This window comes from Lichenostomus cassidix, chromosome Z, assembly GCF_008360975.1.
Source record: "Lichenostomus cassidix isolate B80296 chromosome Z, HeHo_3.0, whole genome shotgun sequence".
Lineage (NCBI taxonomy): Eukaryota > Metazoa > Chordata > Aves > Passeriformes > Meliphagidae > Lichenostomus > Lichenostomus cassidix.
Window position 1 is genome coordinate 10,993,698 of NC_139511.1, and position 15,586 is coordinate 11,009,283.

Consider the following 15,586-nt stretch of genomic DNA (forward strand, 5'->3'; position numbering starts at 1 on the left):
GCACATTGCAGGTGACACTGAGGGTAGAGAATGAAAGAGTCCCAAAGACTGATAAATTCTAGATACCTTAAACCTGCAAGAACTGGTAAACCTGAGGCAGTGACACCACCAATGCTCTAAAAGGCCAGACACAGTTGTACATACAGCACAGCGGACATAGACCACACCCAAGAAGGCCCTGACTGCCATGCATGGGTGCAGGCTGTATGATGATATTTATGGATAATCCAACGAGGGACCCTAAGGAGCTTTCCAAACACCCACCTAGAATACACTTCTCCCTCTTGATCCTTTACTTGGGAAAACGTTTATTTACAGGGTGCATATGTACCTTTTTCAAGAGCAGAGCATCCATAGCCCTGAGCACAGAGTGTAGAAGTCATTCCACAGGTGCAGCATACGCAGGCATGACTTTTAGAAAGCCTCACCCTGAAACTATTCAGACTGCATTGACTGACCCAAGCCAAATGTGATGAAGGCTGGCACCCATGCCAACATTTCGTGCTAAACCAAAATAGGACTGCCCCTGCTCTGTTTATCACTGCTTGTGAAATGAGGCCTGGGAAAAACATTTGTACAGGTAAGGCATGGCTACAGTCACCTGAAATTCTGGGGAAAACAGAGTGCCCCGCAGCGTGAGGAAGAGTATAAAAGCCCAAAAGACCAGGACATCTAGCAGAGACAGGCTCAATCATGTTTCTGTTGAGGACAGCTGAGCCATATGTGCAAATGACAATGATGCTTTCCAGGCATCTCTCAGATAACCAGCTTTTCTGGCGTATATACCAAACCATCTCTACAGGACATTATACATTTCTTTGATCCCAGTGAGCCTTATTGCAATCTAGCTACTGTATTTATTTCTGACTGAAAACTCTGCCATAATCATGAGAGTATCAAGAGAAAAGAGAACATACCACTTGTTTTTCAGGTAGCTATGCTCACAAAATATATTTCTAGACCTTCATAACTAACAGTTTGGTCACCTTCCCTTTCAAACATGGCCCAAAGGACAAACAACATTTATTTCAGGATAAGTGAAAAGTTTTGATGGATGAAGCTGCAGCTGAAAACTATGCAGCTACTCACTGCTACAGTACAAAAAATCCAAGAGACGTCAGGGATCTAACTAGGTATTGAGCTGCCCAATTTGGAAATGCGTTGAAGAGATTGTTTAGGAGGAATGCCAGAAGGAACTACAAGCACAGTCACAGCTTTACCACCACACTCAGGGCCAGACAGCCTTTGTTTATACCACAGTACTTTTAAGAACACATTAACTAGGAAAAAAACCTGTGCAGCCTGTTTCAAAATTTCTTCCTGTGACATAATCAGATGGAGGGGGAAGACTGCAGGACAAAGATGAAATACAGACACTGCTCTTCCATTTTGTTTAAAAAATGCAATGATAATAACCCTCTCATTTGGCCATCAATGATAATCTTGAAACATCAATTTCTCAGAAAAAAAACAAACCTAGAGGCGTTTGCAAAGATAAGGTCATATGATAAACAGATTGAAAAGCAGGGAACTAGTAAAAAGTATAAATTTAACAAACAAAAAAATCACTGAAATTCATAACTTCTTTACATACAAAAAATGAGATTCAAAACAGAATTAGTAACACAGAACACCTTAAAAAGGGACTATAGCTGCATATTATATGGCATTGTTCTAAAAACTGATTTTGACTCAAAATTTGGGATTGAGGGGGTAGGGGAGCACTTACTGACTGCTTATTGGATCTTTGCATTTTCTGCAAACTCTCCTGGACTTCCCAAAGGCATTCTCCCCAATCTTGGGTAAGCTCAGGAGATGTTTTTATGAATGACACTGGGGTTTTGACTGATTACCTAGACTGAAAGTAAAATACTTCACTGTGTCAGCAAGACCAGTTTTTGGCTATCCCTTCAGCAAATTTGCACTGGTTACAGTAATAAAAAACTTATTTAATTTCTTTCTTTATTATACTCTACTCCTTGACTCTAACTAAGACTTTTTATAAAGGGTAATTGAGGTGATTGAATAAGACAAAGGTTAATTTTTAGCTCTTGTATGTTGAAGAACATTCTGGGGCAGTGCCAAGGGTAAGAAACTACACCCAAAAATACAATTCTTTCTACTGTCCCCACTCTACCCCATGCAGTGAAATAAAAGTACTTCACTGAACCAGTTGTGACATCTTTTGCAATCACTACTGAACTATTGATGTCAAAGCCTTCCAAACCCATCCTTTCCTGCCAACAGAAACAGCTAGTCTGACAGAGGAATTACTGGGTGGTGATCTGTGACCTGGACTTATATATTTGTCTGCATTAGATAACTATTTAAAGTTAGATAACTATTTAAATTGGAAATAGCAGAATTAAATACAACACTAATGTATTGGGTCTGGCAGAAATGGAGTTAATTTTCCCCAAAGTAATCCTCATGGTGCTGGGCTTTGCATGGGTAACTAGAAAGGTGTTGATAAAGCACCACTGTTTGGGAAAGATTTTAGTAGAGGCTGCAGCCAGGCCAGCTGACCCTAACTGACCAAAGGGATATTCCATACCCTATGATAGCTGCTCAACAATAAAAGGTAGGAGGAAGGAGAAGAAAGGGGATGAGGACACACACACACACACAAACACACACACACACACACGTTTGTTATTCATTACTTTTGTCTTCTAGAGCAACCATTATTTGTGCTGAAGTCCTATTTCCTGGGAAGTGGCTTGGTGATGAAAAGTAGAGAATAAAATATTTTGTTTTCCTCTGCTTCTGCACAACCTTTGCTTTTGCTTTATTAAAGTGCCTTTATTTTGACTCATGAGTTTTTTTCCAACCTGATGAGGAAGTGCAGGGATAGAGTAGCTTGGTGGGAACCTGATGTCCAGCCAAGATCAATCCGTCACAACTAAATCAGTATTTCATCATTTCACAGGTAGGTGTTAACTACAGCAATCAAGAACAAAAGCAACATTAACTGCCACACTGCACAGACTGCCACTGGTGAGTCTTCTGCTGGGAAGAGTGAAGGTACAGCCAGGGAGGTCAAACTACCTGAACCCTAGACTCAAAACAGGGATATGAGTCTGATTCAGTCTGGAGGAGCTTTGCTTTTTGGCTTTGGGTCCACCTTTTCTACAACCTCAGAACATCAGTTAGATGTGACTTAGGCATTTTCTCATAACTTCATCTCAACACAAGCTCTTGATCAATCTGTAACAACATAAATCTATCATGTACAAGTAATTCCAAGGCTCTAATAAAACTACTTCCAGAAATATGAAAACAGCACAAGCTCCAAGTACAATCTACTCAGTTTTAAATAGGACACTCACCTGTTTTTAAAAGGCCAGAATGGAAAAGTTTTATGTTAGTGTATTTCTGACATTAAAGTATACAAATATATTCTGTCATATAAGATACAATACAAAGACCACAAAGAAAAAGCTATCTGCTGGGAAAAGAAATTACCAGAAATTTTCTGCTTTCAGTTTTATTTTGGTCTGAACTTCTTAAACATCTGCTTTTTTTGCACGACTGTGCAAGATTACAACATTTTCAGTATTAGAAGTGTTGGTTGATAAACAAATGGTAGGTAAGACCTCTGAGGAAAATTTGTTGTGTATGTTTAAAATATTAATCAAATCATGTCCCCAAAACAGTCATTCAAAACGGTTTGGGATACTTTTCTTGGAAATATATTATACTATACTTTTAGTTCTAAATTCCAGCTCTAGTGACCTTTTTGGTAAATACTTAAAAGATAAATCATGATTACACAACTCTATCAGAACAGCTATATTAAAATTGTTCTACAGTTCAGAATAATTCATATAACCTTTGTAGCATCAGCAAAAATACCTCATCTGCATTTTAGTAGCATTGGGAGTTTCCCTCTGCTCACACTGCTCAGGCATTTTGAAGGGCAAATCAACTAACAAACCACTTGATAAAGAGACTCTTCTTCAGCTTATGCTTTGCTCAGTTTCATTCTGAACACCTGCTACACAACTTCATACACAGAAAAGCAGCCAGCTATAGGTGAAGCCTAGATTTCTTGGTATTCAGTGACACTCTACTCAGTCCTACCTCCTCCCTGAAGACAGTCAATTGGTCATGAAGAATCAGAAAACAGGTATTTTTTCCACTGTATGGAGGAGTTTGTTTAAAAAAACAAAACCAAAACACTTTAAATGTGGAAAGACTAGATTGTTACACATTTCTTCTTCATTCCAAATATTTCTGCTTTTCCAGGAAATTGTGACACTGGAAGAGGTTTATATGGAAGCAATTAACACCAGAAAAGAGCTGGGTAATAACAAAAGCAAGATGCACCTCTTACCAGTAACTTTCAGTAGAAGAGGGTTCATTACATCCAAAGAGTAACATGTGATGGACTGTGTCCATGCTGGCATGAGGCTTAAAGTCAACTGAAAAACAACACAGCAAAACAAGTAAGATATCCATGATCTCACCATAAGTTACATAACCAAGATCACCTTGTCCCATTTTTGCCCTGTAATACTACAAATAGGGCAAGTATGTCCCCACCCATTTATTTGCCTTCTTCATTCCACTTACACACTTCCCTTAAAATTTTCATTCAACAACCTGCCTTCCAAGCTCAAACTCTGCACCTCAGTTATTCACTAAGAAAAAGTTCCCAATCAAAACCACTGTATTTCCCCCCAAAATTAAGTATGATACTTAGTTAATATATAAATGGGTCCCAAACCACAAAGTTTTACTGTCACCAGTTTAATTGCAATCTACCTTTGAAATTTACACTTGTGATTTAATAATACTCTTCCACTTATTCTGTACTTCATAAAAAATACAAACAGGCAGTAAGTTACAGTTAAGAGCAACTAAATGTTACTACTAAATGTATTAGTAGTATCTTCCTCCAGTATTCTACCTGGCTTACATTTTTCCTGCATCTTTCTTAGGACAACAGTTCCAAGAAGGGATTATGGTTGATTGTCACTAATACGTCAAACCCTTTGGAATGGAAAACAAGATTTGTTTAAAGTCAACATGATCTCATCGCCCAAATACTTCTCATTGTTAGAAACTTAGACATGAATATTCACTTCTCAAATGTGTGCTCTTTATCCTATGCCACAGATCAATTGGTTTGGTTTCTCAAGCACCTGTGATCCTATTTAGCATAGTAAAAAGTTTACCAACATCATGGGAGTAATACTGACCATGAACATACAATGATGGCATTTCTAAAAAGAAAGCAAGCTACATTGCTTTATTACTACTGAAAAAAATATGTCAGATGCAAGGAATGCAATGAAATTTTTCATCTAAGGCAGAGAAGAACATTGGAGGGTTTTTAACCTTATACTACAGCAGAAATTCCGAAGACAAGTTACTCCTGCTCTTACATGTACACAGATAGAGAGGAGCCTCCAAGCAAATGTCTTTTAGCCACTAACATGGGGAGATGGTGAAGCTGCAAACCAGTGAAACACTATTCTGCTCCTGACATTTATGGCATTTTCTGCACTCAGAAGTCAGTATTTTAACACAGTGGCAGGGTTCCTGAAATGAATGATGATGTGGGATTATTGTCACAGTTTCATGAGGGAAAAAATCTTTTTTAACAGTTTCTAACCTAATTTCTGGAACTGAGATCTGTTATGGAAAGTAAGGAAAACCAGCAAAAGTTAAGGCATGCAAGTCAAGTTTTAGCTTGAAGATATAAGGCATGTGGTCAGACTGTAGGGAAATTAGCATGCCACAGCTGAAGCTTGGTTTGGGAAGTAAGAGATGTACCCACATGCACTGGGAGGGTACTTTGAGTGCCATGCATGGATTCAGAAGTACATAAGTTGCCAGGATGAATGAAGTCTAGAGACCACCTAGTATCTTTATTTTCCTACGAGCAAATTCTACTCATTTCATAGATAAAAACATAATCTGTGCTCCAGAAAGATTTTTTGTTTTGACGTTTTTATTAGTAACCATTAGTAGTGAAATAATGGTTTACTCTCACATGGCAGAGGCAACATGTCATTTTATGTGGACTTCCCATATCGGTTTTCAGGTGTTTTGGTGTTTTAAGCTGCTGTTATCAATCTCTCAAGTGAGGGATTAAATTTTTAAAGGGTTTTATAAGCAGTTCCCACCTATGAAACTTCATTAACTTTATTGTCAAAATTAATACCTGTACAAAATGTACTGTAAGTACAACCTATAAAGACAGCCTTCAATAAAGGTATAATTGAAGGTTAGGCCTGTTAGCTGCTAAAACCACCACCTGTCGTGCTGCTTAATTCTATCTAGCTGTTTCTTTTTATTTCCTACCACTCTCCCATTGCAAGTATTTATTCTGATGAGTGTTTCAGGAAGTCTTTTATTCCCTCCCCACAGTGCCTATTACAATGATATTCTAGTGCATGGACAGGACCTTTAAGCACTATTACAAAACTTATTAGAAATACCTTATTCAATGCTATTCTTACTAAGAGAAAATAATGCACCAGAGCTAACAAAGCAAAATCAGATTTCTGGCATACACTATTTTAGCTGATGTACCTCATCATTGCTTAAGGAAGCACTGGAAAACCTCTCAGTCAGCCTATGAGCTTAAGAGAGCTTTGTACAGATGGTTACAGTATGGCTCCTGTACAGCTATTTTCTTAGCAGCACATCCAAGCATGTAAACTTCCAAATAGAGGGTTAAAAGAAACAAACTAAAAATCCATCTAAAAATAAATCCTATGTTGAAAAAATCATACAGATTAATGTGAGATTCAAGCCAAATGCCGTACCTCTCACAGAACAAGAAAGTGGCCAGGGCTTGAAGGGACCTTAAAGATCATCTTGTTTCAATCCCCACTGTCATGGCAGGGACACCTTCCTCTAGTTCAGGTTTCTAAGAGCTCCATCCAATCTGGCGTTGAACAATTCCAGGGATGAGGCATCCACAGCTTCTCTGGGCAACCTATGCCAGGACCTCATCACCCTCACAGGAAAGAATTTCCTCCTAATAGCTAATCTGAACCTACTCTTTCCATTCCCCCTTCTGTCACTCCATGCTCTTGTAAAAAGTCCCTCTCCATCTTTCTCGTGAGCTCCACTCAGAGACTGGAAGGCCACATTTAGGTCACCCAGAAGCCTTCTCCAGGCTAAACAATCCCAGTTCTCTGAGCCTTTCCTCACAGCAAAGGTGCTCCATTCGTCCAGTCATCTTGGTGTCTCCTCTGGACTCTCTACAACAGCTCCATGTCCTTCCTGTGCTGGGAATTGTCACTACCAAAAGCATGAGAAATATCAAAGGAAAGTCTTATTTTCCTAGTTGACAGCCTCCACATTTTACAGTAATGAACAGAAGATTACTCAAGAGCATTGAGTAATTTAGTCGGGGTTTTTTTTGATGCATGGAGGAGTGACACAAATGATTACTAAAATAGCAGTAGAAGTTTTGGTATACATACTAAAGTGAAGTCTCACTTAATTTCTTGATCAAGTGCTACTTAGAACTACAAACTCCAGGAGAAACAGCAGTGAACAGTACATGACATAAGTTTAGTCTTAACAGTATGTACTTAAGCTATGTATTTAAAAACTAATTTCTAAGAAGTTAATCTTTACAAATAACAATTCAATTGAATAAAGTTGATAGATTTTTTAAAATATTGCTGTCTTCTCTATCACAGTATTAAATACAAAGAAATTTATCAAGAATTCAGTGTCCAGAGTTTGGCAAATTAGGAAGACAATCAGAGGCCTCCAATATAGTGAAGACATCATTGCTTGCCAATAGGGAAGTTTATACATGCCATAATAAGAGTAACAAACCTAGAGCTTCTCAGAGCCCTTTATGCATGCAAAGTAATAAACCATATAATTACTTCAATTTGTGTTGCTGAACATAGAAGGCTCAATTTCATTTCTACAGCACAATCTGACAAATGGGGACGTACCATGAGTCAGTAAGAAAAAGGATATTTATTTACTGGTCAGCCATGTGAATGAATGTAAGCAGGTGAAGATGACAGTCAAGTTTTTTGGCTGAGTGGCCTGCTGTCAGACTTAATTTTTATGAGTGTCTGTAAAGCACCCTTTAGCTACCTCTACAGCTTAGTAATGAAAAACTGATTTTTACCAATACCTCCTGCACTGTTAAAGACTCAACTGAGTTTCAGGTTTGGCTAGTTACTAATAAACATTAATCAAACATGATGCGGAAGAAGAAAACTGCAACAATACGTTTCAAAAACATAACTGAAGGGATACTTTCTAGAAAAATTACTTAATAATCTCACTCACTAATAACGCCTTTACATATTAATCTGACAGCCATTTCACTTCATAGGAGCAAAAGGTATGTTCCTAACATAAACCTAAACATACACCATCCCACCTCACAAAAAAACATTCTCCATACCCCGATTTGTGAGTATTTACAGCCCTTAGGGACAGAGAAACAACAACTGGTTCAAACAGAAATCTCAGCGTTGACAGTCTGACCCTCCACTAAAGAACACATTACAGAATACAGCATCTGCAAAAATATACAGATGCATGCCTGAAAAACACCTACAGGGCAAAACCTGCTCTAATTCTCCTTTTAGCTGCTGACATTTCATTAAGTAGCTTGACTGACTCCTTCCCTGGATAATACCTCAGAACTGACTCTGAACAAGTTGGTGAATTCTGGTACAGTATCCCTGCAGTTCTGCAGTACTAAGTTATACCCACTGTTCCTGTGCAAGCATGAATGTTTACTGGTTTCCTTTAGGAGAACAGCAAAGTTCAACTCTCAGTTTGAAGCCCTTAAATACAAATTTAATAAAAATACTGAAAAAATGTTACAGAAAAAAATTTCTACTTATTAACAAATGTAGTACTGCCCACATACAACACTAATATAGAAGCTCTCTCTTCCAAGGCCTTTATATTTTACCAATAGGCAACACAAATATCTTGCTGCAGGTTCCATAATGGAGCCTCTTCTTCCACAGAGGAGGATGGAAGAAACAAGGGTAAAAACAGGAAAGCGAAATAAAAAAAAAAAAGGAACAAATTAGGGAGTGGTGGTGAAACTAAACACACTTGGTCATAAAAATATCCTTTTAAACTGCAAATGGAAAAAAACCCACACAAAAGGCATTTACTTAGCAAATAAATTGAACTGAAGGAGCTTTACCATCAAACTGTCTCAGGAACTCAGTTATGTGTATTCACACATCCTTATGTTGAAGCACTTCAGAATACACGCTGTCTTCTCAATGCATCACTAAACAGCAACCCAGTGACAGTTCATATGCTAGCCTTCTGATGTTTTTGTCACAAAGCAAAACAGTATGTTTTAAGGAAAGTTAATTACACTATTTATTGGCAATGCAATGAACGCAGATTCTACTTAAAATGTAAAAATATAGACTCTATCCTTTCAAAAAGAATAAACATTCTCTGTGTGCCAATCTTCTATGCTTATTTAAGCAACAAAAAATAAATGTATGCAAGTTAATACCTTCACAACACTTAACAGTATTCAAGAGTAGTTAAGCAAAAAACTCACTGAGCAGCTATTTTCTTAGATGATGATGTCTATTTTAAAAACCTCTTTCCTGAAAATATTTAGTTTTCCATCCAGATGTTTTATAAGATAGATCATTCTGCATTCTTTCTACTGTCTGCAACTGGACATGGTTGAGTATACTCTTTCTAATGATGAGGTAACTTGTGTTGATTATAAGGACTCAACTTTTCCACAAGGAACACTTTCCAGTGATTTTACTGAAGCAAGATGGTATGCTCACATGTTTCACACTGACCATATGCCTATTCATTTTGGGTGGAAGTGACTGAAGAGGAAAAAATCCAAACATTTTCTTTTACTTTTAAAGCATACAAAAACATGAGTTTGTGAGGAATGTTATCATGGGAACACCTTACGTTCACACAACAAACTGGGCTTTCCTACAAATTGCTCAACCAGTTCCTCTTGCTCTTCAAAGCTCTACATGACACCTAGAATGGTTTCTCTGTCCAGACCTTATTCTGCTTTGTAATGACAGGTACTCAAGAACAGTGATCACTGGAAAAGGGACCAAATCCTGTTAAAATCAGGTGAAGAACACAAACTTTTAGGTCTTCAGAAATAAGTAAAATTGATTGCATTGCGTTTACATTGAGACTTTGCATCACTTTTAAGCAAATTCTTTCAGTAGGTCCTTTTAAGCCGTACTCACCAACAAAAGAAATTTATGTTCCTTTAACACAAACAACAGAACTAGGTGTGCAGTAACCTAATAATGAATTAAACTATAGACATTTTCAGCTCAGTGAAACACTAACTAAAAGCTGCCTAAGCAGGAAGTTAGTAGTATTTCCTTTCTAAAAGCACAAGAGTCTGTTGCACACACAGCACAGCAAGCATAGTTTATCCAAGAGTGAACACTCACTCCCTTCTATGCTCATTTTTCCTTCTGGGGTCATATTCAGAACCAAAATGTGACGTCAGATTCTCATCTCTTTACAGAACAGATATATAGAGAAAGCACTGGAAAAAATTACTTATTTTTTTAGTTACTGTAATACAACATGAAAATCAAAACACAATATTCTGTCTCTGAGGGATTTCCACAAGGAAATCCACACATAACAACAGTCTCATAATACATTACATCAAAAACTACATGGGATTCCCACCATACTTTTATTAAGTGCAGATATCCTAAATTGCAACAAAACTTCAATGGAAGAAAAAAAATTTTTCCTTTTACACAGCTTATAGCACGTTCTGACAGCAAAAGTATCTAAGCCTTCTCTCTATCTGAACAACTGTATGTTCATGGCAAGGCACAATAAAATTTAAGTACCTCAAAGCCCTTCTGACAGCATTTGTAAGGTATGACAGTATTTCCTTCTACTTGTCTACATCATATTCATGCCACGCCATTAAATTTTAAAAAAAAAAAGGAAAAAGGAGAGAAGGTTTCGTTTCTCCTCCAAGAAAAATCTTTCTGCAGCCAACACTGACTCTAAGTGCAAAGGATTTACAGCCTGTACCAGCAGGTAAATAAACAGTCTGCTCAGCAGTGCAGAATTAAGTGTCTAACCAGAAACAGAAAGCCAATACTTTACAAATGGGACTGCTAGGTGCTGACTGCCAGAGGCATCTGCATGCAGCTCCTTAACTGCTATTATTCATTAATCTCTTCAGATACAGTTTGTTATATTGACTCTAAGCAGCTCCCTCTAGTTTGTTTCTGCATTAGCCATGACAAATTCACTTTGGAATATCTGATGTCCAAAGATTAAGTCAACATGAGTCAAAGCGAAAAAAGAAAATGTTGAGGTTCTTCAAAAGGGCTTGCTTAAGTACTTTCAGTTAACCAATACTCACCTACATAGGCTTCATCATCCACTGGCAGGGGTACTGACATGCAGAGGTAAGTATCAGACTGTTAAAAGAAAAGAGAACAGATATTACCTTTAAATTGGGAAAATTTAGAATTTAAAAAGTAGAAACAAAGCATCAAAATTCCCTATACTTTCTGAAGATGGATGTGGGAATACTGAACAAATGTAAAATCTAACTGGACTTTCACTTTTATAAGGACATCTAAACAGATGAAGATAAAATTCCTGCTATGAATAACTTCAAACCTAATTTAAAAGAAGACATCATGAATAAGTGTAAACAATTAAATGCAACTGAGAAGGAAGGACAGGTACAATGGTGATAACAATATGTGATTACACAGAGTGGTGATGTGCAGAGATAAGAAAACATTTTTGGTGTTTTTGCTAGAAGATGGGAAGGATGAACAGAGGTTAACTGATACAACTGATGTAAATGTCTTTGTGAACTTTCATTACGTGCATTTACACAACAAACATATTAAAGCCCTCTAGCAATAAAAAAGGAAATATTCTGTGTTTTCTATTTAACCTGGGTTCTGAAGTAGATTTTTTTTTAAAAAAGCACAACCTAATTTAGAACCTTATACCCAAACTTTGAAAGCCAATGGCAGTGATGCTTCACACTGCAAAAACGGCTTCCAATGAATGCTTATGTGTGGTACCTATGCCAAAAGAACGCACAACTCAGGTATAGGTAGAGCACTCCTAAGTCATGTAACGGGTTGGTTGCCATTCATGCACCCATAGAGCAACTGCAGTTCTGAAATAGAAGGCAAATCTTGGCCTTCCCACCCCTCCAACAAGCCCAGTAAGTCTTTTAAAAAATGCAGGATATTTGGCAACCTTGACAACACAACATACAAATGGAATTTTTTTTCTAATAGGAATCTGAACGGACTGATCTCTGCATATGTGCTTCCTAACTGTTCAACTGATGACTCCTCCAGTAAAATCAATAAAACATAACTATAAATATGCACTTGGATGAACTGAGAGTACTTTTCAGTCTTTCTGACGGAGAAGTTTAATATTTTGCTGCAGACAAAGATCTAGTAGAAACTGTATTTCTGTTCTGCACTTGCTGAAATAACACCTCATTCTCTAAATTATGTGTTCCAGAGGGGTTCTTCCCAATAACTCAAAAACCTCATTTTCCCTTCACTACTTTTGAAAGTACTATCTGCAACAATGAGTCATCAACTACTGCAGCACAATATACTGCTCTTTTCAAGCATCTGCAGGGCTCTAAAAGAGATGTAGAACTCTTAATGATATATATAATTCCCTGCAATGGCTCTCTGCAAAGAGAAAACAAAGTAATTCTTTATCTTGCTTAATGAAATTACATGTGAAAATGACAGTGGAATCTCAAGACTTTTATGTGAATCTTAAAAATGCTAAATATAAAAATCTTAATTGTCTTCACTTTTACTCACTTGGCTCAGCAGAATATAACCAACTTCATGTCTGAAAAAGCCTACCATTGTAACTTGTTTATAGTAGCTTTCATGGAGTATTTTGAGAGTTGAAAATACTGGGTCAGAAGTATTACCTCTTTTAAAATGCTTTTAGGCTGTTTTCTCACAGCTGGACAAAGTTGCGGCAACAGTTTAATGTAACTACATTCACCAATCCATCATCTGACGTTTGGTGTAAATTGCAACTCCATGTCTTACTAGCACAGCTAGAAATATTTCACATTATAAAACTTCAACAATTCAGTTTATGAAACCAAAATTTGACAAATAAAATTAATAAAATGAAAATATTTTTCCCTCATTTTGGATTACTTTTTTGTTACCCACTTTTCTCTGAACATAGATATGTATCTATGAAAGTTACCCTGACATTTTTGTTCATTGTATTTGAGTGATATTGTAGGGAAGGTTTTGTCCTCCTAGCTTATTAAAAGAACAGTAAGTGGCAAAAACTGCAATTCTCTCACCTGCTTAGGTGTCACCCCAGGCATGCGAATATCCAGTGCAAAATCTGACAGACCAAGTGAAATCACTGGCTGGTCACTTCCAAGGCATTCACTGGAAAGAGATCTGGTAGTATCTTTGTATCTTAAAAAACAGGAAGAAAGATTTTTTTTAAAGTAGTGATTTTTGTTATGTCTTTCTATAAAGAACGGTCTACAGAAATAGTAAAGAAGTTTGACAATGCTTAGTACTTCCAGGAGTGATCTGAAAATTTCAATCCTTCATGAGCTCAGGAAAACATTTTAGTTATCCAACACTTCCTGAAGTAGTTCCTGATCTGAGAAATCAGCCAACTAGTGTGCAAAATGTTAGCTGAAAAAATAACCTATTACCTCATCCTAATAATTATCTGAGGCACATGGATGTATAGATCGAGAATTAGGTCACTACAATATATCAAGTACTGCTAATAATTTACAACAGTTTTGGAGGTTTTCTTTGAGACTATGTGCCTGATTTATAGTTCTGTGCAGATTAAATTTAAATTACACCAAAGGGGAAACTTTTAATTTAAATGCTATGACCTTTATCGCAACTTCTATGCTACTACAAGTAGCCAAGTAAAACAGTAAACTCTGCAACTTCACATGAATATCAAATTCTGTATTGAATGCAAAATAGAAGCAAATTGTAAGAAAAATATTGATCACTGTAAAGAACTGAATGGTAAAACATGATGCAACACTGATGTAAGTTTTGACTATGTATATTCATGTATACAGAAGTGACATGGTAAATACAGTACTCAACCTCAGTAACAGTAAAATCCATTTGTCAGGAGCTAAGACGTTATTTCTCTTGTCCACACAACATTAAAGTCCACCTATGCAATTTACCATTCAAACCACCCCAAAATTTCCCAGGATTGTTCAGCTTAGTTGATGTTTTCTTGTTAAAATATCATCTTACCCTGCAAGCTAAGTTGAGCATCTGAAATATATTTACTCCCTATGTATAAGCTGTAGTGTTGTCTAAAAGTTTTATTAATTGCTGTTTTATCATTCTAAACTGACCTTTAATGAGCAACCTATGGATAAAACATGAGTTTCTGTGTTCAATATGACAAGAGTGCCATTTCAAAAGTGCAAGAAGAAAATTCAGAGCAATGATCAAAACCGAAAAAATACCATAATGCTTTTTTATCTAGGACATGCTTTCTCATACTTTTTTAATATTGTAACTGCATGCATTCAACATGTAATATTTTCCTGCATAACCCACCTCTTGAAGACTAAAAGTGGGCTTCTGAAACCCAAGCAGATGTTTTGAAACAGAAGCAGCAGTATTAGCAGGTTGTTAAGGAGGCCAGCCATGTCCACCCTGCTGTTTCTGGCCTGATTAAGCGAGCAGAAAAAGGGCAGTGCAGCTCTATCAGCTGTGATCCTGACAATTAGGTGGCGGCAGCAGCAGCAGTATCATTTCACTACTTCATTATTATGTGCTCTGCAGGCATCCTCCAGCTTCTGACAGACCATCTGTCTTGGAAGGTGATGCACTGTAAATCAGGAAGGCAGATGATACTATGTTGTCTTTATTATTAGCTGTAAAACGCTGTTGAAGAATCTTCCCTTGCAGATAGATGACACTGAACTTCTGTCCACTTAAGGACCCGAAAAAAAGTAGCACTCCTGATGCTTTCTGCCCAGCCTGTGCAGTTAAATCTGCACGTTACTTAACAATCCACAGTGCCAGAGACTTCAAGTGGCATCACAGAAATCAGAACCAGTCATCCTTCAGAACCTGTAAAAATAGGAGATAAGGATGATTAACACATAAGAGCATTATTTCTCAGCAAATCCTGTTGAGGCATTTTAATGCATTAGTAAGTTCTTTCACAAGCTTTAGACCAACCCAGTAAAGATTGCATTGGTTCTGGTGATTATTCCTTTTCCTTCCCTCCGCTGCATATAGACACATTTCATTCTCATACGCAAAATGTACCCTCAAACATGTTTTACATTATGGGAAGAAATATAAAAACATCCTGAATACGTAAAACACAAAGTATGGAGTATTTCACATAGGAAAAGACTAGAATAACATGTTTTACAAGCAGAAAAAATGAAAAAAGGGGAAAAAAAGCCAATACTGACGTAGCAAGAATCAAGGTTCACAAATTTAATTATCTATCACCAAATGTTTCTGCACATACTGCAGGCTGGCAGAATATTTTAATTCAACCTGTAATAAACCACTACATCATTAAAGTATCTGTTTCT

At 37.1% G+C, this 15,586-nt stretch overlaps 1 protein-coding gene across 7 annotated transcripts in view; it reads right to left on the reverse strand.

Annotated features, from left to right (window-relative positions):
• PAM (peptidylglycine alpha-amidating monooxygenase) overlaps window positions 1–15,586 on the reverse strand; it is a 121,087-nt gene that overhangs the window by 53,499 nt on the left and 52,002 nt on the right. For all 7 annotated transcript variants that reach the window (XM_085043218.1, XM_085043214.1, XM_085043215.1 and 4 more), the window contains exons 2-5: window positions 14,589–15,107; window positions 13,331–13,451; window positions 11,366–11,423; window positions 4,337–4,424 (exon numbers count right to left, since the gene is read on the reverse strand). In XM_085043218.1, coding sequence (XP_084899344.1) covers window positions 4,337–4,424; window positions 11,366–11,423; window positions 13,331–13,451; window positions 14,589–14,680 — 359 coding nt within the window. In that variant the 5' untranslated portion in view covers window positions 14,681–15,107. The remainder of the gene's footprint in view (window positions 1–4,336; window positions 4,425–11,365; window positions 11,424–13,330; window positions 13,452–14,588; window positions 15,108–15,586) is intronic.